Raw genomic sequence first — 25,987 nt, 5'->3', positions numbered from 1 at the left:
ATAATCTTACACCTTCATGTATTGTATGCTATGATTCGGCTATTTCATGTCAAATGTCACACTTTGTTAGATCACTTGTCTTCCATATAAAGTGTGACCTTGGGGTCCAGAGTCCCCTTCAGGATTTACAGTGCTATATACTGTATGTTAAACTCACTGAAGTTACAGGGTACACAACAAGATACTTGTGTTCTTGTAATTGCTGACTGCTTCCTGAAACTGGAGTGTTGTAGTAACAACCACTACCACTTGGGGTCGCAGTTTCATAGTGTAATGTCACATGGACTGAGGAAGAAACAAATAAACAATCATAAAAATGAGAACATTGATTATTGTCCAAACAAGGCCGGGTATTGTTTCAGAATGCTATCATGGGGATGCAGTGATAAGAATAGACCCTAATGAAAATTGTAAATTGTTCATAAATCATGAGAATCGCTTCACATTGTTTGGAAGAAAAAAAATATGAGCGGGGGGAATGGAAGGATTTCCAAATATATACTATGTATAAAAAAAGACTTTTTAAAATGGCTTCACGGTGTGCGCTTGTGTGTGCCCTGGGGCTGCACAATACATTAGTATGGGCTGAGCTGTCAGAAAGGATTACTTCAGCTAGGCTGTGCAGAGGAGGGGGTGGGAGCCACTCCAGCGCAGTGGAGAGACCCAGCGTCTTCATTGTAGTAGACTGAATTGAGTGGGAGGCAGGAGAGAAAGAGAGAGAGAGGAGCCATTTCTCAAGGCGATCACAGGCTAAAAAGAGAAGTGCTTCTGGATCGCTCCACCGTCTGACTCTCGGTGAGCTTGTATGTTGACAGTATGCGCTGCCCCCCATCTTGTACTCCTGTGAGAAGTGAGGATTTACTGCTAAGGTAGGTGGATACTCTCCCCTCATTGCTGTGAAATCTGGTCTCTTCTCTCCCGTTATTAGGCTACCATTGTGTAATTTTGGTTTGATTCAGGTTTCGTTCTCTCTCTCTCTCTCTCTCTCTCTCTCTCTCTCTCTCTCTCTCTCTCTCTCTCTCTCTCTCTCTCTCTCTCTCTCTCTCTCTCTCTCTCTGTGTGTGTCTGTCTGTCTGTCTGTCTGTCTGTCTGTGTCATGATGTAGACCTGATGGTTCATCAAATAGAAAAGTGTGATGTACACGTGTGTTATATGGCACTATAGTAAAAATGGAACCTTAAATGTAAGGTCTACTCTTAAGATCTTGTTTGTCCAAGATGACCTTAATTGGTTTTGTTTTCTGTTGTGCATAGGGGTTGCCATTATCACTTGAACTGAATTAGGCTTTCCATAGGAATTGTTGATAATACTAATGTATTTGTGTGTCAGTGTGAATAAGAACTATTTAAATTATTCATATCATGTTTTTTGACATGTTCTCTACATATTTGTTTCATTTCACCTAGTTCACATTCAGGTTACAAAGAGCCAAATAAATCGCTGTACAACCTAGTTGATGATGGTAGTGTGTTGGGGTGCACAAAATAAACCACAGTAGTATGGTTCATTTCACACAAAACCAATTTTCTGTCATCTGTGCCTGCCAGAACTGGTCATGTGGAAACGTTGCTGTACAATAGGCTACTGTTGTTGTAGTGCTGTAGTAACAAAAACATTGGCGGCATTCTTTGAGCAGAGTAACATGTAGGGATGTAACTAATATTGTGACAAAATAGATTTGGTCAAGATAAATGTCTGTATTTTACTGAGTGTTCTCAAATAAATGCCACACCTTCATATAAAAAAAAAATATATATATGCATTGTAGAGCTTTTTCATGATAGCCCATTTTGTCATTAGAAGTGAATAGCCTATAAGGTGTGATGTGAATGGAATTCTAGATGCTGCACTGTCTATTCGACTCCAGTCCCTGCACAAACCAGACGCCTAGTTCTGTTGTTGCTACAAAAACCAGCTGATGTTTCTCCACCTGGCAATGAAGCAAATATTTTCTCGAATTTACATGATTGCCGTGCTCTATTCGAAAGAATAGTGTGCGATACGAGATAGCCAGGCATTTCAATCTATTTGCGTCCTCGACATATTATTTGTAAACATAATTATTTAAATTATTCAAATTGCATTGTGCCTTCAGAATGGGTGATTCGGTAGCCTATGGTTCGCAGGGACAGAGCCACGCCTCCGTCTAAAGGCCGTTCATATGACCTATTTTCTATAGCAATATTGCCTATCGCTATGGGGACACATTTCGGTTAGGATTTGAAGAACAATGCAAGAACGGATAGTGGGAACTAGTATCGTATCTTTGGCAGCGGAGGGGAGGCCTTGCACCTGTCTTTCTATGACATATCTAGCGCAGTAGCTGAATCACACAAGCGGGGGGAGACAGTCACGCGTGTCTTGTAGAGACCACACTGGTAGCTAGTTAGCTACATGCAACCATGACTTCTGCGTACAGCCTTGAATATCTTCCGGATATGAAAGCTGATAGTCGATTGCTGGGCTCCTGTGATACGATGTAAGTAATGGCGTTTATACTGAGTAATATCAAGACGATTAGTTTTTACTTTCGCCCAACTGTGAAGACCAACGCGAAAGGTTTCGGTCATTTTAGTATCTAGATGGTTAGCTTTTCAGCTAATGTTGTAACGCTATCTGAAGTTGTCTGAATAAGCCTGGCCATGGGCCCATTTCACTTTCATCAACAGAAAAACGCTTACGTTCTTTGAACCAGCATGCTATAACTGATCACTATTTAGCATGTGCGATTTGAAAGAGACCGATGAGTTAACGGTCCCAGTTTATCTAGCTAACCACTTACATTCAACGTGTGTAAAGCGGGGTAGCGAATGTTAGCATTTGTTAGCTACGTCGTAGTCATATTTTGTGACTTGTTTGGAAGTATGTGTCTGTTGGGCCTTTAAATGTCACATCGATACAAACAAAGTGTGTAAGAAATTTGATTTCGACTAAATGTAGAGACGAGGAAGAAACGTTTACGTAATGCACTCACGTTTGCTTTCAGCTAGCTTCATAACTCGATAGCCGACGTAGCTAACATTGGTGAAGGGCGAGGTGTATCGATAGCTTGTGTGTTCTTTCATAACATACATTGTAGCACTACACGTACAAGAGTCGGATTTTGACGATGCAATTAAACCAGGTGCAATTCATTAATCGGTTGACCTTCCCTTTGGTAATGTAGGGAAATAAGACGCCCGCGCGGCCACCTCCCCTTATTTTCTAAATTAGCTGCCATGGAGGTATCGCTAACTTGGTGGTGTTATTGATGCATAATATAATGAAATGAAATATTTCCTAAAGACGCACAAAGTAGGCTAGCCTATAATGGCCTGTGCTGTTTATTCATCGCTGGCTGTAATTTACAGACTTGGAACCGCATATACGGTTGGGTTTCGAAATCTGGTTCACGTAATGGAGGCTGGGAGGCATGCGCACGTGCTGTAGGCTTAATTGCAAACGCAGTTCTATGAGTTATTGGTTACGATTGCACGATTATACAAAGGCGACTTCTTATGCATATTAACTGTGGGTCGTATAAATGTTCCCTGTTGGTACATGGCTGGCGCTTAAATACCTTGGTGCATTTTGGAATCGGCAGTGGTGTGGCTATAACGTTATGAGCTCTTCGCCTGCGTGGGATTCGGGTTTCAGCTTGAAACTAACCCACAGCTGTTGATTTTACACGCGCTTCCCCACACAGCACATAGTATAGCACGTATGATTTATACGATTCTCATTAAAGGAAACGATCTGCAATTGAAACATGAATGTTGAACAGTGAGCTATATGACACGGCCAATCTTATTTTCTCTCCTTCAATATTGTAAGCTTATCAGATCGCTGAAACAGGCGCACACTCACAAAGGCACCATTGATTCCAAACAAGTCTCTGATCAAGTGGATGAGTCTGGAATGGTTAAACAACAAATAGACGTGATTATGCCCGAGTTATGCATGTAGTGAGTGACGAAGACATTTTGTATTGCTAGTGTGTTCCCCCATGCGGTTTCCTGTTTTGGTCACTCTTTCAAACGAGTTCTCCTAATTTGCATCATTCGCTGCACTTGATATTGGAAGGGCAAACTCAAGAGAGGCCTAATTGCCCCTCGTAAGGCCATTATGTTTCCCTATCCTTGGTTCCAGTTTTCCAAATTTCGTGGCATTCTGATATTGTCATCCGTTTTCAAGCAGTTGGGCAGGTCCCTTCTGTCTGTATGCCTTTCATTTGAAAAGCCAACTGACTTCAGATGAACCGAGATCTTTGTCATTTAACAGCTGTTGTTTTTTGTTTGTGTGTGTAGGTGGGAGGTGTCATTGGGCTGTACTTATTCATGTGTAAATTGAAAGAAAGTTTAGTGGTCTGTGAATGTTCACGGAAGCCCATGTCAGTGAAATAAACACAAGGTGTTGGCACTTTCACTTTCTTTTTACGCCTTTTCCCTTTTGCTTTTGTAATAGTGCTCAGTGACTTTGAGGGGAATGAGGATGTGGAAGATGAAGTTATTAAGTGAGCTGTATGGGTCTAAACATGATATACCACCATAAGTAGAAGAGACACGGACGGTAACCCGTCCTGTGTTTACATCATAGCAGCGTATGTGTAGCTGTCAGGCTTTGCCATAAAACAGATTAATTAGTGTGAACTTCAGAGCAGCAGGAGACTACTAAATTTAGGCCCAACTAGAGAGTGGTGGCCACGATAGTCGGCCCGTACAGGGTCACCAAAATGCCAACGGTATAACATTAATAGAGGTAGTAAAAAAGAAGCTGCAACAACATATTGGTGATATCAGAGATGTTGAAATAAGATTGGAGTACAACATTTTGCAGTAACAAATTAGCTCCAACAAGTCACCTCATGACTAACTGGTTTTCCATTTACTTATTGTGCTTAGTTTGTCTCTCAGGTTAGACTGGGCAATTGAATTTGACTGTGTGTAAACCACATCATAAAGTGATCTAGTCATTGGTATAAATGGGTTAAAGCACATTATAGAGTTGGTATCGTAATTAAGCAATGTATATGTGTGCAGTTTCAAAATGGCCTGGCTGCGAGGGAAAGAACAGCCAGCGTGTCCCATTAGAACCAATCTTTATTGGAATTTAATGCATTTTTCATGTTGTCTATAGTCTCTAGATCATCAGTATGCACATAGTGCAGATACTGTAGGTGAGATTTGGATATGGCCATGTCTCCACTCACCCGTTATAGATGACCTGAGGTAGAGATGCACTAAATGAAAATTGGTGGCCGAAACCAAAACCGAATAATAAATACTCTTTCGGCCGAATACAGAAACCGAAACTGAATATTACAGTTCAGTTTAAAGTTATCAAAAGTTATGTTTTTCACTATTTTTGAATATAGCTTAAATATACGGCTTAAAATAAATGTTTAGACATGTTTTCCACAGAAAATAAATGTTTATTAGTCTTCAAATGTTAGAGTAGAACTGAAATTAGTTTCATTCATGCCCATTTTCAATTCATATTCTATTTGGCCTCCGATTCGGCTACTCAAATTGGCTTTCGGCCGAAAACCGAAAGTGTCTTTTTTTCCGTTTTCAGCTGCCGAATTTTCGGTGCACCTCTAACCTGAGGTATTTGACCACACGACACATTTTCTCTTTTTGCAGTGATTTCTTTGAAAATGAACTGTCAAATTTTTTTGTAAATGTCAGTGGTTTGTTACTGTTTTAACAGTTACATGAGGTGAAGGGTAAAGATACTTATGTTGTCTTGTTTGTAGGATGAATTACAAATTTGTTTGTGTCTTGTGCTGACAGATGTGCTCTCTTGATAGACATTTTTTACTTTTAGGGATGCAGGACTTTGTGACTTTGTGATTGGTTGCTTCAAATTAGATTTAGGAAGCCATGTTTGCTTTACAGGCAACAAAATGTACAGGCAAACAAACATCTGCATTTGCTCAGCACAGCAGTATTGGCAACCGTTGCTTTGCTTCGTACACACCCCACAGGGGACAAGATGCCATTGACTTGTATACACACTCGTTCACACCTGGGAATCCCTCCAAGGGGGATGTTAGGTGTTGTGGGTTTGTCCTGCATGTCGGGTGAGAGCGTTGACAGTGCGAGCCTGTCGTTCAGCACATTTGCATAGTGGGTCTGATAAATGGCACTACATACCTTGATAGCTGTTGCAGTCTGGCTGTTGCTGCCTTCAGTTTATCATTGATGGGTGCTTTCACATGCACTAAGCCAGTTGTGTTTCTCTGGGAGTGCAGAATGGTCATTGCAGTGCCCGCCTTAATATACTTTTGTTCACTGTTCCCTTATGGAACTATAACAAAGATCTAAGCTTAGGGCTGCTCAATTACGAGAAAAATCAAGATCACGATTATTTCAGTCAATACTGATATCACAGGTTTGTTTAGATGATATTTCTTTTAAAGACACAATTGTGTTAAACAATTCATAATCTTCCCTCCTTTCAGCAGTGTGAGTGGAGGGCGATAGAGAAACACAGTGGTGTGTTGGGTTAGCAAGTCTGCTCTGTGCTCGCAATGGCTTAAGTGGAGGGGAATGTATTGCACTTAGTGTAACCTACCTTGTTTTGGCAGTATAGACTAATGACAACTATTGTTTCAACTCGATGTTATGAAATTATATTTTTTGATGGCAATATTGATATCACAATATAAATTCAGTATATTGCACAGCCCTACAAAGATCCTCTTAAGAATGTCAACGTGTCATCACAAAGCTGCAAGTAACTGTCTGGTATCTGCTCTGGAAATGAATGGAATCTAAAAAGGTTTCAGAAGTATTCCTTGAATGTGTCCAGTAGGTTTATCAGGTCATTGTGTGGTTCTGAGTTGTCTGTATTTTGAATTTGTCACCGTCACTGAAAATGTTCAAGGCTCTCTGGGTTTTGTGCTGAATTTGAGCTGTATGGAGGATAACTCGTACCCAGTAGAACGGCTGGCTAATTAATGGACAAATGTATTGTATGAAAATTAAGTAGACGTAACTGATCAAGCAGCACCAATATTATTAAATATTGTAAATTTCTATATTCTGTTCCATTTGTTTGTTTATATTTGGTTGGTTACTTGAACCGAACGTATACTGCTACATGTGATTGACTGGTTTATTGTGATTATTATTATCTGTATTTTTGATCTGATTTCTCTAAATGGTTAAAATGAATGACACTGCACAATTGAAACATTTCATATATGCTTAAACTTAAGGAGCACATCATTAAGGGCATCAAATGTCTTAACTGGAAAATAATAATTTCAATAGCCAACTGTGAGTTCCATTCCATTTGGCTCAGATCAGACGTTGGCCATTTTATGAGCATTGATAATCAGATCTTCTGCTGGCTAGACCTCTTCAAACAAGGAAGCTCTTATGGTCCCTGTAATGGAGCACCCATTTCTAGCTGCATGTAGAGGGGTATGCTGCCCATTAGCTCAAGTTGGCCGCCTGATTTTAAAATACCGGTAATGATTTAATGCATATCTTTCCGTTCTTATGTGTAGGGAGTCTCTTCTCTCTTTGTCTGGGGTCCAAAGTCAGAAATGTATAAAATGCATAACCTTCAGTTCCTTTCTGGTACATTGGATTCCAGACAAGCAGTATGACCTTGTTGTCAATCACAACAGTGAAGACGGTTATGTGTAACTTCATGCTTAATCTAAAAGCCCCACAAATCGTATTGGGTGCCCTTATCATACTGGTTATAAATGTTTTATGCATTTTTCTCTTTGTTGTCCCACAGCAACAGCACTGGCAACAACATGAATGGGTCTTTAGAGCACTTGGACCAACCTGACCCCGACGCCATCAAGATGTTCGTTGGGCAGATCCCACGTTCGTGGTCAGAAACCGAGCTCAAGGAGCTGTTTGAGCCGTTTGGTGCCATTCACCAAATCAACATTCTTCGCGACCGCACTCAGAACCCACCCCAGAGCAAAGGTGAGCTTGCATGTACAGTCAAGGGTGACTGTCATAGTTTTCTGTTTGCACTGATGAGTTCCCTTTCACACAGCAACACGCCATAAATGTGACCAGTGATTGACTGAGGAGCACAATTACGTGAGCCTGTTGCGTTTCAAGTGAAGCATTTTAATCTTGCGGCAAGATTTAAACCATTAAAAGGCTTGAAAGCGTCCTGCAGCTACACTGCTGGTAGTATAATCAGGTGTTGGTTGAGCAGGTTAAAATCCATGGAATGCGAGTCATTAGTGTCCAGATTCATGTTACCCAAAGAGTGACGACATCAGGACTCGAGCCTCTTTTTGAAGCTTGAATACATTTCACCCTGTTCTGACCTGATATTTATTTGAGGAGGTAAAATTATAAAAACAAAAATAAATAAAAGGAGGGGAGGAAAAATGTTATATCTTTTAGCCAATGGCAGAGGACGTGTTGCCCTCACCCCTCCTCACATGACGGAGTCACATGTCAAGTGTATTTATTGGTGTCAGGGCGTCGTTCTGGTGACATTTCCAGCTGAAACTGTTCTGCTGGTGATCAACGAGAGTATCCACAGCTGCGGAATGGCATTTTGTAGCGTTTTTGAATATTTTACAAACGTATGCAGTTCATAGCAAAATTCAAAATATGTTGGTCTGGTGGGTAGGACCCTGATATCTTGCATAACAGCCGGCTCCCACTGCTGCAGTGCTATAACTTCATAGTCAAGGGCTCTATTTCAGGGCTTCCTGTTCCCATAGAAAAGAGAACTGGTTAGAGTTGTTCTGTTACAGTATTTTACATTTTATACAGGCATGAAGCATGTCTGGTGGTTACTACAGCTTGGCATACTTTTAAGATTTAGTAAGTTCACATGGACTTGAAATGTGCAAAAATGTCACATTTTCACACTGCCTCGCATCCAGTGAGGTAAGGGCTTTGAAAAACAGAAAATGGGTAGAGATGAGAACCTCAAATCCATGTCAGAAGTAGCCGCCAAACATGGAGTGTAACCGTTCTTGCATGTTGCTGTTTTCAACTTGAAGGGCTTGAACACAATATAATGCTTCTAGTTGACTGTTCCACCAGTTCAGGATCATTTGATGCCTGTCACACTTTTATTCAAAGTACCATTTCCATTGAGCTGCAGCAGCCCCTTATGCCATGTGTTAAGTGGGCTGATTCTGCTGGTGAATTTCCATTGGCATGATGTTTCTATTCTTCTGCTGGAGGCCGTTGCCATGACTACCGGATATTTAGCATACATGCATAGCGCCGCATTTAAAACCCATGACTAATATGTGCACTGAATATGTAGGTTAGTTGTGTTGCAAGCCCCGCGAATAGAGAGGAACAAAATCAACATGTATTAACCCTGTTCTCGGATCTGCTAAATATAGCAAGCCTATTGAAGGCTCCACGCACAAAAAGCTCCAGCGATTCACAGTGCTGCTGCCTTCCCTTCACCCACCAGTGCTTCCTGCAGTCAGGAGAGGAGAGCTAGAGAAAGCAGCCGTAGCAGTAGCAGCAGCGTTGGTGGTGGAGGGCTTGGTTATCTAGGTCAGCGGCTCTGCAGTGCTCCACTTTCACAACGCTCCCTCCGCTCTCTGACAGGCAGCCTCAGTCGCCTCTGGCGTTCAACTGGGACGCCAAGATGTGGAGCGCGCTCACTCGCTCACTCGTTCGCTTGGTCTCTTTCTGAGCTGCCTTGTTTCATCTTCGCTTCTCTCCCCTCCGCTGCCTTTTCTATTCTGTGCTTAAAGCTTCATTGCAACACTGCTGCATAAAGAGTGCAGCCATTTCTGTAAAGTGCGGAGGAGACACAGGCTGATTATTACCACTTCCCCTTCTGTGCCCTTTCTCAGATTCTTATCCAGCATTTCCCCTATTTCTGTTCTGTCATGTGAATGCCAATCAGTGCTGTCATCCTGCCCTTCATTTACACTGTTTTCTTTTTCTTTTTTTCTTTTTTTGAAACCCTTGTGTCTGCAGGTTGCTGTTTTGTTACATATTATACCAGAAAAGCGGCTCTGGAGGCCCAGAATGCGTTGCATAACATAAAGACCTTAGGCGGGGTAAGTGACTGTTGAATATTGGAGATTTACACATTTGCTTGACGTAATCCAGTACCCAAGGGTGAACAATTTTTTTTGGTAAATTTGGGTGTCGGAGGTTGCCTTGAAAAGCAAATGGCTTATTGTTGGTCTCAATTCAAAACATGTTGTTAGCACAAACCACTTTTGTTTTTGGAGTGGTGGTGGTGGTGGTGGTGGTGGTACTGTATTTTTTTTTTCCATGCACATAGCATAGACAGTAGGGGTAGTGTTGAGGTGGAATTGTGCCAATTGTACACTGTTGTTGTTTTCCTGACGTCACAGGCATGCTGAGATGGCCATATGTTGTCCATGCTGCTCCGTTTTCTTCTCACCTCATCGAAAATGATATGCCAGATTTGGCCTTGCAGTTCATCTAATTTTTGTGCATTTCACCAAACTGCAAAACAGAGCTGGGGAGGAATTGTGTTTTAAATTAAATGGAGATTCACAGTTTCTGCCATAGTAGGATGCTATAATAGTTTTGCCCTTTAATGATTTGATTTACCGGTATATCAAGATCTGTCTAATGAAACCTCAACTTTTCCTAGAATTCTAATCAGTCAATAAGTTCATAAAATTCAGCCCATGTACACATTTCTTGTTTGTTTTTCAAAAAACCCATTTAGTCCCTGTTCAATTTTATTCTAAATTGCTGTGTTTGTGTATCTACTGCCAGTATGTAGGGGCCTGTGCGTGGTGACGTCACAATTCTACCCCCTAGTATGCGGCAGCCTTCAATGTGACCCACTTGTCATTAAAGTGCTTGTGGTTGTCTAATGAATGTGATTGGGTGGGAGGGTTTTTTTATTATTATTTGTTTGCTTTTAATCCTCACTATGAGGGATTGCATTTGGCAGACTGCTAACACAAACTCATAAGCACAACCCAATTGCCATTTGAAAAAAAAGCTATTTGATTAAATACAGAATGTTATTCATGTTGCATCAAGTATATTGTGCATGTATAATTGAACAGCATTGGGCCCTCAGTAATGATGACCTCATTTCTTCCACTGTCTTCTAGATGCATCATCCCATTCAGATGAAGCCTGCTGACACTGATAAAACAAATGGTAAGATGGATGGTAAGGTGTCATTTCTTTGTTCTTTGTAGAAGGGTAGTGGGGAAAGCTAAGAGGGAGGAGAATTGACAGGTGGTGCATTATCAAAAAACAGGGGCTGTCTTGAATGTCTTCATTGCAGTGGATGACCTACACAGGCTTAGCTGTGGTTGTGAATGAATGAATTGCCCTGAAGGGAGTTTGACTTGTGTTCAGGAGCCATAGAACAAACAGTTAGACATGCCGACTAGAGCAGCAATACACAAGGAAGAAAAAACAAACATAAGCCTGTGTAGATTAAAAATAAAATGCTGGTAAGAAAATAAAATGGTAGCCTACACCGTGTCCTATATTAGATACACATATGTTAGTTAAGTCAACCTATCTGAATTTGCTGTACGGATTGAAGTGATGAGTGACTGGTCTTGTTCTCCAGCTGTGGAAGACCGCAAGCTCTTCATTGGCATGGTGTCAAAGAAGTACGGCGAGAACGAGGTGCGGATGATGTTCTCGCCGTTCGGACAAGTCGAAGAATGCAGAATCCTGCGTGGGCCTGACGGCACGAGCCGAGGTGGGTACACTTTTAGTCGACCCTGGAGATTTGTTTTGGGAAACACACTGGCCACACTGTGGTTCTCTACACCTCCAAGAACCAACTGCCCTGCTACAGCCTGTCCAACGGGATCCCAATGGCTTCAGCTATGTCCACAGCAATTTAAGAACGCAACACAAATAGTGTGTGTTTTTTTTCCACAAAGCTAAAGTGTACAACTATTGAGCCACACACTTAGCTTAGCCACACACTTTTTGAAAGTCATCTTTATCAAACATGTCAGTCAGAAACGCTCACAGACCAGCGTCATGCATGAGCACTCTGAGAACTTCTCACATTGATTAGGACACCCCAAGAAAGGGGTTCAAATATCTTCCAGCTGGATGTGTACTGTGTATGCTGGAGAGGAAAATGTCTGTACATTACCTACAGAGCTCTTTGGAGAGGTTTTGGCTAGCGGCCTCAATTTCTACCTTGTGATTTAATCAGTTTAAAAAAAAAACAAAAAAAACAAATACATTTTTTTGGGGCAGTACGCAGGTTTAGAGTGCTCCTGAAGATGGTTTGGGCGAGGAACATCAAAAACATTTGTCCAACTGTGGATTGTAAAGTTGGACTGTAAATTAAGCCTAAGTTTGAAAGGAGCTAAAGTGAAGAACAAGCATCAAGACAGGGAGTGCTTGACGTTTTCATGCCTGCCATGCATGCCTAGAAATAAGTTGTGTTGGCAACTATTCAAAGAACGAAAAAGGCATGCTGAGAGTAGCAAACGGTAGCGATTTGTTAAAGTAGCGACACATGAAAAGCTTTTAAACTTGTTTTCTAGCTGTGCTCATTAGTCACTGCGTTCACGCTTATCCCTGGGGCAGGCAGCCTGACTTAATGACCGGCTGACAAGCTGACTTGTCACATCGGTCTGAGATGTGCCCCCCCCCCCTGATGATTTGTGGACGGAGTGGCTGTCTTGAGCAGCAGGTTATTTTTGGTGCGCTGCAGGGTCAACCCTCGCCCCTCTACCCGCTCAGCACGGCTCAGCCCGACGTGATTCATACTTGTTCTCACTCTGTCACCTCATTTCTCACACATGGACTAACTAACCATCAGAAACTTTGCTGCTCTAGTGTCTTATGATGGGAAGGGGTGGTTCTTTTTTTTTGTTTTTTGTTACTGTCCTGGAAGTTATCGCTAAACTTTCTGTGGAGCAAAACCTGTAAACCTGCTTTTTCCGTGTGACAGTCAAAGTCCATTTCATTTCATGTCTGGCAGAGTTATATTGGTGTGTTTTCGCACTGCTGGCGGAAAGTTAAACATTTGCTAGTCAAAAACCAGCACTCGGCACCCTCCCCCTGTCACGATCAGGTGTTTATCTGCGTCTATTCGCCACGCCAGCCTCTGGTCTCTGGGAAGCACACCTGTTTGACTGCATTGAGCTGTAAACATGCCGTGTAGAAACTGAAACCACCTTTTCATCTTGTCTTTTGTCCTCGGTCCCACACCGCCCACCATTTGCATTAAGAGTCTCTGGCATCATAGTACATCAAAATGTGTGGTTGCAAACATTCTGAAGTTTTATTGAGCTTTCAAAATCTCAGTAGCAGTACCCGTAGAGTAAACTGTTTAAAACCCATGGCTGTGTGAAATTGTTGAGGTTTTTTTCCGTAATAGGAATATAGTTTGAAGTCCGATGATCGTTTTTTTTCCCCCCCCGATTGTCTATGTAAGATTTGCGTAGTGTACCATTTCGAGGTGGCAGCTATAGCATGCTCCAACATCTCAATGCCAACTCTATGTGTTTATGTTTGTGTGTCTACTCTCTGTGTGCTAACCAGCAATAACGGCTCTGTGCTCTCTCAGTGCCATTCCTTGTTTTCTGTTTGTTGTCATGTTATTTTCATAATGGCTTGTCAAAACCTTTGTCTCTTGTTTTGTTCTCTCTCTTGTCTCCTTCTCCTCCTCCTCCTTTTTCTCCTTTTGTCCCCCTCCTCCTTACCTCCCCACTCCTATCCCACCCTCCTCCCCACTCCTATCCCCCCTCCCCCTCCTCCCCCCCTACAGGCTGTGCATTTGTTACGTTTTCTACCAGGGCAATGGCACAGAATGCAATCAAAACCATGCATCACTCACAGACTATGGAGGTACTGTACCCCTTAGCCCTTTTTAACCCCGCTCCCCCCCCCTTAGGCCAAACCCTCATCCTCATCGCCATCATAGCATCTGACTTGAAAGAAACTCAACCATATTACAATCGGTCTCACTGTGTCTGCACAGTCAGGCAAAACCCATGTAAAACACGCTGTCTCGTCAGCAGAGTCTCGTGCAAGCACACTACACGGGTCACATCCTATTTAATTCTACCCCAGTGAGCTCTTCATTTGTAGTCTTCCTGCCCCATGAGTAAAGAGACATGTCCTGAGTGAGCATGGATGTGAGTTGGACAGCCATGTCTTCTTTTTGTTTCCCCCCTCCCCCCTATATGTGCATGACCAATCAGAGAGGTGGGCCTCACTTAAGATAGCCCTGGAGATGGCTAATGATTAATTCCTCCTTTTTATGTAACTGTCCAAACCTTTTTTTCAGTGGTGTTTGTGTTGTACAAGTCTGTACTGTACATTTCTGTGTCGTTGTATTTTCCCCCCTCCTCCTCATTGTTGGCTCAGTAAATGTCCTCGTTTTCCACTTCTCTGTGTTGTTTGTGTATTGGTCAGCTTGGACTCGGGGCTGAATTCTAGTGTGCTTGACCCAGTATTTGGTGCGTTTCCAAAAGTGGTCACAGTATATTGTTGTACCGCCACAGGGTCGGGCAAAAAAAAAAAAACCATGTTAACGCCACACTCGCTCGTGCTTAACCTCACGCCCACTTGAGCTGACTCACTACAGACGAGCCAGGAGCTTTTTTTTGTTGCTTTGACCATTTTTGTCTTCCCTCCTATTGTACAGGCTAATTCATTATTTATATCTGGTAATCATGACAGACTGGAGGGGGAAGTGTTTTTTCATGTCCTAATTCAGGCACATCTCTTCCCAATCCTCCTCTTGCTTCTCCCCCTCCCCCATCTCTCGCTCCCACTGCTTCTTCTCCTCCTCCTCCTCTCTCCTCTTGCGTTTCTCTACTCTTCCTCCTCCTCTTGCGTCTCTCCCCTCCTCCTCGTCCTCTCTCCTCCTCCTCCTCCTCCTCTCTCCTCTTGCGTCTCTCTCCTCCTCCTCCTCCACCTCCTCCTCTACAGGGCTGCTCGTCTCCCATGGTTTGTAAGTTTGCTGATACCCAGAAGGATAAGGAGCAGCGGCGTCTCCAGCAACAGCTCCAGCAGATGCAGCAGCTCAACAACACCTCCACCTGGGGAGGCCTCTCCGGCCTGGGCGGCCTGGCCCCACAGTACCTGGCAGTAAGGACACTAAAGCATACTTTACTTACTCCATGTATACTACTCTTCCTTTCTCCACAGTAAGGACTTCAGATCCCATTTTGCAGACACTTTTACAAACTTCCTGTATTCATATCATTCATACTGGTCCCACAGTAACCTGACTAGACCGCTGTGTTTGCAGTCAAGTCAAAGACTTTCTTAGTAGAGTATATTTCAAACCCCATCCACCCAATGGAAAAGGAGTGTGCACAATTTATGTGTCCTAAGGGAGCGTTGTCCGCTCCCTCTTCTCTCTCTGTGGCTTTTGCTGACTGCTTGCATAAGATGTGCGCTACTGCCATCTTAAGTGCCAATGAAACTCCATATATTCTCCTCCATATAAAGCCTCCAAAGATCTCCTAACTGCAGATATCCTAAAGGCTCATTCACATGACATCACATGGATTCAGGAAATGCACAGGCTTGAATCATCCTGCTTTACTCTGCTCTCTTTGTTCAGGTCTTTTATTGGTCGTGTGATGCATTGTGCAGTACTAGTTTTAGTGCAGTTGGTGTGGAATGACTGTTTCTCTACTCCTGTGTCTGCCGTTTAGTTATGTGGTATAACAGTTTCTCTACTCTCTTTGCGGTTAGTAATGTGGTGTAACCGCTTATCTACTCCTGTCTCTGCAGTTGCTCCAGCAGGCCGCCTCCTCCAGTAATCTGGGCTCGTTCAGTGGCGTCCAGCAGCTCGGCGGTGAGTCATCTGCATTACAGCAACATGTGAAGAGTTTTGTTGCAAAACGATGTATATCCATTTGGATTTTTTTTGTGGGAATTTGCGGTTTTTAAATGCAAGGATTCACACATGGGTGATAATACGTCTGAATAGTCAATCATTACAAAAAAATGCAAAAGTTAAAAAAAAAGGCCTTTACGCAGTCATTGACGCATGTTGGCAGCCTGTGATCTCAGCTTAGCTTGGTTTAGCCCAGCCCAGTGAAATATGTGGGCACACAGTCAACATCTTATTCTTCTCCATGTCTGGGATCTTAACTTTGCCTAGCACAGCTCAGCAGGTTGTTGTGTACTTCAATAAAATGTGTAGACCTCAACCATTTGAAATCACATAAATGATTAGTAGGCTACTGAATGAAATCTAGGCAAATTCATTTCAAGCTAACCTGGTTGGTATACTAATAACATGGATAAGTGATGAGCCTGACCAAGTTATACAATGCAACAAGCAATTTATTTAGCGCAGTATCACAACTAAGAAGTTCACTCAATGTGCTGTCAAAATAGATACATAAACATTCCCCCGTTAACACATCAGCTCTGGATGTTGCTGTACATCGCCAATTGTCCGGGGTTCACATGAGTGTGCACACAGACTAATGGTCCGAAAAAAAGGATCTGGAAGCAATCATAACAGCCTAATTTCATAACATCAAGACCTAACCTTCTAGAGTTAACCTGCTAAGATAACACACACACGTACCATTTAGTTCAGACTATGAGGACCTCAGGCTCTTCTTTGGTTATTTACTACTACCTCAAGGTTATCTTAACCTGGTTCACTACTGAGCCAGGTTCTTGGAACTGGTTTCCTGGGATGTGCTCCACTTTCACTGTTGTCAGAGAAATTAGAATCGAGGAGAAGCTTCACCCTCATTGGTTACCATTGTAGCCAGTATGCTTTTGCAGTTCCTGTTGGGTGCCCACTAGGGGGGCGAACGTGGGCAAGTGAAAACCCCATTGACTTCCATTCAATTGCTTGTGAACGCCAACTAGGCAACAGAATCACTGGTGTGTGAGTGAACCCCCTCTGCTGTTGTGTTTTCCCCTTGTCAGGTATGAGTGCTCTGCAACTCCAGAATCTGGCCACGATAGCGGCCGCTGCTGCCGCTGCCCAGAGCTCCTCCACAGGCTCCAACTCCATGTCTTCCTCCGCCAACGGGGGTGGCCTCGGGAGTCTGGCTGGACAAGGTGCGTATATGCCTCCGCCCTCCAAGATCATGCACGTATCAATCTGCAAGGCTGCTGACTGCTTTGGCCGGGTCCAGGAGAAAAGTCATCTGAAAGAGTGGCCCACCCAATATATTCAATGTAATGACAACCCAATTCTGGGCCCCATCTCACCCTGGGCTGGGGGCAACTGACCCCTTAGTGGCCCTGGACGGCTTCCCTGGCTATCCGCTAATATAATATTTGAAATGAGAAAACAATGGAAAAAAAGGGCAGTGAATGTCTGCCATCAGCTGACAGTGACTTAGTTGTTAAAAAAAAAAATCTCTCTCTCTCTCTCTCTCTTCTTTCTCTTTTTTTTCTTTGTCTCTCATTAAATGTTACTGAATGTCTTCCTTCTCTTGCTGTGTTTGCAGGGGCTGCTGGTAACTCCAGTGCGATGAGTTCCCTGGCCTCTCTGGGTGCTCTGCAGGGTCTCACTGGGGCGTCTGTGGGCCTCAACAACCTCAACTCTCTACAGGGGGGCGTCAGCGGTAAGCACACATACTGTGTGCATTCCAATAGGCAGACTTCCGTCCTCCCTTGCTCACTTGCCTACTTGTGACGTCATGATGATGTCACTGATGCCAGAAAATGACATTAGAATTGTGCTTTTGCAAAATATTAATTTTATCATTTGCAATTGGGATGGTGAATGAAAAACGGTCCCGCAAAAGTTGTTGTGGCTAGGCTGACAGCTAGGAAACTTTCTACACGGAGGAGGGGCCAGGAGGCGGCACGAGGCCACAAGCACAAGTGGAGGATGGGATGGTGCATGTTGGAATGAACCCGTCTTTACGGGTCTTAACGTTCAACCTATAGTGATACTCCCTCTGCATGCACATGGCTAATAGTTTTATACTACTTTGCTGTCATAGACCTATAGATGGATAGATGGATGGATAACTAGATGGATAGATAAATGGATGGATCTCTCTTTTTTTGTAATTCATTTTATTTGATCTTTCAGTGAGCACCAGAGCAGGTTGTTTATCCATGTCTCCATGACTACTTGTAACTTGTTTTGCAGGTATGGCGGCTCTGAACGGCGGTCTGGGCGGCTCGAGTCTGAACAACGGCTCGGCGGGGGGCACCATGGACGCGCTGACGCAGGCCTACTCAGGGATGCAGCAGTACTCTGCCTCGGCCCTGCCCTCCCTCTACAGCCAGTCCCTCCTGCAGCAGGGGGCCGTGGGCAGTCAGAAGGAGGGTAAGGACGCCACCGCCTCTCCTCTGATGTGGAGGACGGACGCCGCTAAATGATTCCTCTGCTCTATAGCTATAATCGGGGTTCTAAATAAACACCAGCCAACCGGCCAAATGCTGGTGAAATTTCAGTTTGGCTGGTAGAAAAGATCAACTTACCAGCCGCTTTGACCCATTTGTGAGCGTGCGTTTGGCTCGCAAGATTAACCAATCTTACCTGCCTGTTTGGCCAGTAATAAAGAAAGTTTATTCAGAGCCCTGGTTGTAATACCCAGTTTCCCCAGTATCTTCTTTGTCAGTACTTCAGAAATTGATTGACGCCAGTCCTCACGATCTACAGAAACGGTCCGCATAAAATGTCCGATAAGTGATGCATTTGACCACTACCCTGACTTCATCCACTGTGATCTACTTAGTTTCATATCATTATGTTTCATATAATTGTATTTCATGCTTTTATCATTTTTCTTGAGTGGTTATGACCTTATTACCAGTCATGAAACCCAGTAGGGTCAGGTCAAAGAGAGTTGATTAGAGAAAGAGGATTCAAACTCCGCCCACCCAATATGAAGGAGTGTGCTCAAGTTTGGTCTCCTAAGGGGGCTTTGTCCCCTCCTTCTCTTTCTCTGGCATTTGGAACGGGGGCAATTCTTGACGCCAATGTGGCGCATGCTTGCACATATCCTACCTGTCTGGATAAATGATAGCACAGCTCAGCAAGCAATTGGCTTGTTGCCAATCATCTCACGCCTCGATACCCAGCTTAAACACAGTGCGATGCTGAAGTGCAGTTATTCAGAGCCAAAGTGCGTTGTGTTATACAGTCTTGCAGTTGGATCCTTGTTTATCAGGGATGTCCTAGTGGGTATGAATGATCTGCGGGCTCTATTTGTCTGAAACTAAGGCAGCCTGAACCTCCTGCCTGAGGGCAACAACTCATATGCCTGCTGTGTGCTGTGTGTCCAGATTGTGATGCTGAATGTGCATAGTATTCTCTCCCTTCCATTCAGGGCCTGAAGGGGCCAACCTCTTCATATACCACCTGCCACAGGAGTTTGGGGACCAGGACATCCTGCAGATGTTCATGCCTTTCGGGAACGTGGTCTCTGCCAAAGTCTTCATCGACAAACAGACCAACCTGAGCAAGTGCTTTGGTAAGACTTCATTTGTTTGTTTATTCACAATATCAGGCTGTGATTTTCTTGTTTTGGCCTTAGCAAATGGTTGCATTTCCCATTTCAGGTTGTTAATGAATCAATAAACTTTTATGTATTGCTTTCAACTCTACAAAAGTGGAGTGACTAGGAGTGCCACCCTTCCCTCCTTCCATTTCTTAATTTTTATTTGGAATTAACACACACAGTCACTGTGTCCATCACTATGTCCATCCGTTGGGGCAAAAAATACAGCGAGTTGGAATGTTATCCTTTCTTCCTTAGCCATACTGTCAATGAAGCGTAAAACAGACATTTGGGGAATCTGTATTGTACTTAGCTTCTGCATATTAAAGGACCAAGCGCAGTGTGACATGACTTTGACAGGGCCTGTGAGCTATGTCAAACCAGTGTCGCCACAGGAGTCCATCTGATCTCCATTCTCCTACTAAGGAGTCATTGACTGTCGAATTCACCCTATTGACAAGCTAATATTACACACTGCACCTTTTACAATGCCTCTTCCTCTGTGTGTGCGTTGCTGTAACCCGTTAAGAAGCATATTTAAACTCTTAATTTATATAGTTGTAGTTTTGTGAATGTGATGTGATGTTTTTTTTTCTATCTGTATTGGCCATGATATAGCCATAGCTGCAGAAATAGCAATAAATGTATCAATCAAAAAAAATCAAATCAATCAATCATTGCTGTAACCCAACAGGCTTTGTGAGCTATGACAACCCGGTGTCAGCACAGGCCGCCATCCAGTCCATGAACGGCTTCCAGATCGGCATGAAGAGGCTGAAGGTGCAGCTGAAGCGCTCCAAGAACGACAGCAAGCCCTACTGATGGCAGCAGGGCTCAGCGCCCTCGCCTGGTTGTGCTTAGTACTGCAAGGGTAAGTCCTCCCAGACGTTGCCACAGCTAGACACTGCTGTAGGGTTTAATGCAGGTTACAGACTAAAAGCTTTTGGGACGTAAAAAAAACAACATGGAACAGAGGTGTTTTTTTTCTTTTTTTTTCTTTGTATTTTTCTTAAATGTTTTGAAGAGCTCACCTGTGAATGAATAGTAAGTTGGAAAGTATCTTTGTTATAGCTTTTTTTTTGTTATTGCTTTTTTTGTTTGTATATTCCTTTTGTAAATGGTTACTCATGCATTATTTTTGACACTTTTGACTTCTGCTTGATTTGGTGTAACCTAAAGTGTTTGGTTACTGTTTTAATGGGTACTGACTTTAGAGTGTTAAGATATCGAAAGACTCCTTTGCACTCAAACCAAGTTGAAGACTTGTTTATGGCACAGCAAATGACTTTTCGTTATTGCCCAGAAATGGGGTTTGTTCATTCCTAAGATTCTTGATTCCTTTCAATCAAAGCTTAACAAAAAAAATGTGTGTATTTAGTCGGTTTGGCTTAAAATGTTGATTTGGTTTCTTTAAAATATATATATTTGAATGTATATTTTTTATACAAAAATGCACTGCCTCAAATTGGACTCGCAGTAGCTCCGTCACTAGAGTGTGCTGCGTAATAAGCTCAGTATTGTGAACGCTGTGTAGGATGGTTTGAAGAAGTCCTGATTCCAAGGCCCTAAGCTTGGGGAGTATTCCAAGAACCTGGCTAAGTAGTAAACCAGGCTAAATTAGCCTTGAAGTTGTGGTAAATCACCTAATAGAAGGGCCTGGAGTCCTCATTTCCTTAGCTAAATGACTCCTGTGTGCTATCTATTAGCAGGTTTACCACTTCCTGTAGGTTAACCTGGCCAGGTGTATCACTTCAACTTGGTCTTGGACTAGTCCCCTGGCCTCTAATCACTCTTCACTCTGCTTTGCCCTCTTTGTTTACTCTCATCACCGCCTCTGTTGGCTGTTAAGTGTTTGCAACCATCAACTGAAGCTTTTGTCCACTGCCCCCCAATTGATTTCCTGTGCCACTTTATGTATACTGGATGCATGACTATCCATGTGTGCCTGCGTAGGCCCCTTTTCCACGCTCCCAGTGGAAAGTGCAGGCGTCCTGTCTACGCTCTATGGCTCTCATTCTTGCTATTTGGTGCTTCTACATCCCATTGTGGTGTGTGTTAGTCTAATAGGATATGCACAGGTACTTATGTTTGTGTTTGTGTGTCTCTGTGTGTGCTCATGTCGCAATGTGTTTAACTCTCTCTCCCTCTCTCTCTCTTTCTCTCCCACCTGTCTGCTGTCTGATTTCCACTCTTTTCTGTGTTCACCCTCTCCTTTCTTTCTTTCTTTCTTTCCTTTCTCTTGGCTGTGTTTTCTTCCCTCTGAAGAAACCTTCATCCCTGTCTGTTCATCTTTGTTCTAGCATGTTTTCTTCATGACTCTCAGATCCCACCAAAACAAAGCCTTGGCCCTCACCTCCACATCATTGTCTGACGGCTCTCTTGCGTTCAGTCATTGCCTGCCTGGCTTCTGTCTACTGATGATCAGATGTTATGTGGAATTTTTTTGTAACTTTTTTTTCCCTCTCCGTTTTGTTTTGCATGTAAATTTTCACACCGAGCTGGTCTGAAATATAACCTGTGTTTGTACGTGTCTGGATTTTTTGTAAACAGATTTGACAACAAAAAATTCTTCTTTTTTTTCCTCTTTTAATCCGAGATTTTAGTAAACTTGAACGTTCGATACAGGGATTTGCACACAACCATTTAATGCCACTAGCAATACTGTTCGCTGACTTGTTTAAATACATTGAACAGTGTGGGGAGCAGAGAGTTACTATTTGCATTGTCATTTGAATAAGACCATTGCTATTGCCTCTTCTGTTGGACAAGATAATGCTTAGGATTAATGGGATATTTCTCTTTTTTTTCTCTCATGAAGCACAACACATTTTTTTTAAGAGTAAGTTTCTCCCATTTGGGGGAAAGTGCTACCTATAATAGTCTTTTTTCTAGAACTGATTCACAACTAGACAATCTGTGGTTTAAATGCACACTAGAATACCTATATTTTTACTGTGGAGATGTAAAATAAAGGATATTAGGATAAATGCTAACTGCCCCAGTTAAAAGGTGTCTGTGGATTTAAAAAATGACTTAATTTGTATGTACCGGTAATGTTTCGATGTGTTTTACAGAAAGCTTAGCGTTCTTTTTTTTCTTCCCCCTTTCCCTTAGACAATAGGCTTTCTAACTACTGCTATTACTGTTGTGAACTTCTTTTTTATTTGAATCTATACATCCATAGTGCTTTGTTTATTTTTTTTTCTTCCTGTGTAAATCTCTGTACAAAAAGTGAGATTTATATAGAAACTGGTTTGCCAATGATTCAAGTGCATTTCTTTTATATGGTCTGATATGGGTGTTCTTTTTTGTTGTGTGTTAATGAAACAAGTTTATGTTTGCAAGATGAAGTTTGGAATAGCAGTAAGCATGTCATTAGATTGGGATGGACATGTTTAAATCTCCCTTGGTAAATGTTCATCAACATACAGATGTGAAGTCTCTTGATTTTTTTTGTTTTTCTTTCTTCTTCATAGTTGATAGATTTTCACTGAAGCATGCTCACATGTAAACAGTTTCTCTAAGGCGGTTCCTTCTATGGGTCTATGACCACGAGAACACATGACATGAGGTGATGTTCATGCACAGAGGTACGCAGTTTTCTGGCTTCACGGAAGTGTACAGACAACAGAATGGGAGAAGGTTAGGTGTTCCCGACTCTGGTTAAGAGTATCACAAGTTTTTTTAAAAAGTCGTTTTCAGTTCGGTGTCATAGGGAACTCTTAGGATGTCGCACACGTTATTGGTTGCCAGAAATTAATGTTTACATGCACACACACACACACACAGACAGACACACAGACAGGAGAGCACCACACGTCTCAGATTTTCTTGGCAAACAGCAGTAGGCCTTAATTATTAGCTGTTGATGTTTCTTTGCTGTAAAGTGCAAGTCAGATGAAATAGCCTATCGTAGGAGAAATTTGTGAAAACATCCAAAACAAATATTTACCAAAGCATTCCATTTCAGTCAAGGAAAGAAAACCACACAAAACAAGTTTACATAGCACATCCTAGCCCTGCTCTGCCCCAGTCCCCAGCGGTCTACAACTTGTGGCACTATGACTATCACTCAGGGTCAACTGTGTCTGGGAATCTAATGTTTGTTTCGACAAGATTATGATTTATCATGGACCTTCTGTGAAATCTCTCTGGGACCACAGAATTAAAGTGAAAAAAAATATGATTAAAGAAATGACGGGATGAAGTGCCCTGAAGTTTATACCTTGGTTGTTTGAAAATGTGCACACTTGTCAGTTTTGTTTTCCTTCACAGTGCTTTGAAATGGAGAATGATCATTTAAAATCTGAGGATTTTGTTTTAAAGGACATGAAGGTGTTTGTGCACTTCAAGATGTGCATACAGAGCGTAATGTGTTCTCAACCACATGCATGATACACTTTCTTCGTGTTTTTGAAATAAATGGTGTGTGCATTCAGTACTTAGTTATTGCTTCTCATATATGGTGAAAAAGATAAAATGCAAAGTGCCATAATCTCTGGAGTAACTGCCTAGAAGGTGTTGCTAGTATTAGAATATGGAGCGGAACCCTCATGGAGAAAGGGGCACTGAAGGTTTTTTTTCCTCCCCCTTCCTTGTTAATCTGTGAAGCCTCACTTAACAGTGTTTGTTGTGGATGTTTTATTTGATCACATAATGACGGAGTGGCATACCAGTCTGGCCCTCCTGTAATCAGCCTTGTTTCTTTGGAGTGGACTTAAGTTGACAATGACACACAATACTGGATGGAGCAACAGAATTGGCCTAGTTGTCTTCTAGTTTTACTCTGTAAAGCTGTGGTATTAGACTCCCGTCAGCATTGTGCCATAAAGAAACCATTGGTGTCCTGTACCATACCAACTGTCGTACAGTCATCTGTTATTTCTGCCCGGTGTAGTGATTTTAAAGGGTATGGACACTAGTTTTGTTTCAGCTAGGTCAAGATAATAAAAGCACAATATTGAAACGGGTCATGACATGAGGAGGCAATGTTGATTTTTAAGTGGCAATTTCTCATCCCCAACACTCAACTTGTATGGTTTGTTTCTGTGTCTTTTTCCTGGTGCTCTGAAGTGCTTTCAAATCAAATTTGTAGTTGCTTTGCATCTTTTGACTATTGTGAAAAAATGTCCTGTCTTTTCTTTCCTTCTCCTTTGTAACATTTACGCTTGTATGTAATCTGATAGTTTTATTATCCTTCAAAGATTTTTGATAGATACATGTGTTTTGAGAAAAGCCAAAGGAATTGCATTTTGGTGTTTTTTGCCTGCATAACAAGTTACCTTGGATATAAGGCTTTCCTCTTTCTACAGCTGGTTGTACTAATATACATTTTGTACCGGTGGATCGTTTTTATATTGGAATTAAAGGAAAAATTCTATATTGGGACAAAATGTCTGGCCTCTTCCTGCGGCCCTGGTCTCGTCTGGTCCCCGGGTTTGGTCCCCGTCTGTGTGGTATATATCGGACAGTTTGGTTCACAATTTCAGTTACACACAATTTTATTTTTCCTTTCCCACATAGCCTACTGCTTCTGCATCTCTTCAGTTTCAATTTGTGTCCTTTTTAATTTAGAACATTTAACTGTGAGTCCCTTTTTGCTTGTGCCACTTCGCCTCGACAGCGGTAAGTGTCATTTGTTTCTCGGAAGGCTGTACAGCTGAAGCTCTAGGCATTACTATTAATGTGTTAAGTAAATTATTTGTAGTTTTAGGGGTTTTTTTTTTTTACTGTTTGTCACAGTGTGTGTAGTTAGGAAGGCATAAATTTCTTTTTGGTAGATGTTCTTGTGTGGTGTTCTCTGCCCTGGTCTCCAATATTAAACCATTTTCCCCAAAGTTTGAGTTGTCTGTGTCTGTGTCTTTAGTGTCAGTGCTTGTCTAGTGTTGTGATGTCACTGTGCAATGTCCTCGTCTCAGACCTGTTTTGCTGTCGTTATCCCCCCCACCCACCCCTTGTTTTTCACCAACCATGCTTTGTTATGTAGGCCTATTAGGCCCCAGAAAGTCAAGAGTTGAATGTCTCTGTGAATAACATTAGTTACATGTATTAATAACTTGCATTGGTTGATTTCACACCTATAGCCTATTGTCTGAGTTCAGTATTTACCCCCTCAAATAATATACTGTTATTGGAATGTGCTGTCTACAATCATAGCACACCAGTACAGTCAGCAAGATTAGAAATGTACAGCCATCTAAATGTTATCAGTGGTTATCACTTTACAGAATGACGTGTTTCGTAATTGCACTTTCCAGGTATTCTATCCACCTTACCACCCCATTGGCCAAAATTCACATTATCTAGCCAGTACAGATCAAAACCTCCTGTCCTGAAGGACAAACGTAACACCCAAAGAAACTGACAATACCAGCTCTTATATAATACCAACCATAACTTTGTATTTATGATGACCGAAATTATAAGCAAGATACTGGAGTGGATAGCAGCCATGCAGTTTTAACACCCAGGTCAGCTTTTTGTTTGTTTGGAAAGTGATATGATTGGGATTTCATCTTAAACGTCAAGGGATTGGATTAGTCTTGTCCACAGTGCAATTCTTCCCCTGCACTGATCACAGCAGCTGATCTATGGTCTATATTTGTATTA

General features: G+C 42.3%; 1 protein-coding gene across 7 annotated transcripts; it reads left to right on the top strand.

The window, feature by feature from the left end:
- Positions 1-642: 642 nt before the first annotated feature.
- LOC134447161 (CUGBP Elav-like family member 2) lies at positions 643-25,215 on the top strand. 7 transcript variants are annotated; one of them, XM_063196489.1, is made up of 14 exons: positions 643-869; positions 7,735-7,931; positions 9,924-10,006; positions 11,051-11,111; positions 11,524-11,658; positions 13,696-13,775; positions 14,865-15,023; positions 15,678-15,741; positions 16,839-16,973; positions 17,369-17,485; positions 18,022-18,201; positions 19,187-19,351; positions 20,073-20,249; positions 21,644-25,215. In XM_063196489.1, the coding sequence occupies exons 1-13, from the start codon at positions 817-819 to the stop codon at positions 20,198-20,200; spliced, it is 1,557 nt and encodes a 518-aa protein (XP_063052559.1). In that variant the 5' UTR covers positions 643-816; the 3' UTR covers positions 20,201-20,249; positions 21,644-25,215. The 7 variants fall into 7 exon arrangements, with proteins under 7 accessions (XP_063052559.1, XP_063052562.1, XP_063052563.1 ...); XM_063196492.1 differs by having other exon boundaries at positions 644-869; positions 11,051-11,099; XM_063196493.1 differs by having other exon boundaries at positions 645-869; positions 11,051-11,099; positions 19,208-19,351.
- Positions 25,216-25,987: the final 772 nt, after the last annotated feature.

This window comes from Engraulis encrasicolus, chromosome 4 (assembly GCF_034702125.1).
Source record: "Engraulis encrasicolus isolate BLACKSEA-1 chromosome 4, IST_EnEncr_1.0, whole genome shotgun sequence".
Lineage (NCBI taxonomy): Eukaryota > Metazoa > Chordata > Actinopteri > Clupeiformes > Engraulidae > Engraulis > Engraulis encrasicolus.
This window is presented reverse-complemented; position numbering and strand designations above follow the sequence as displayed.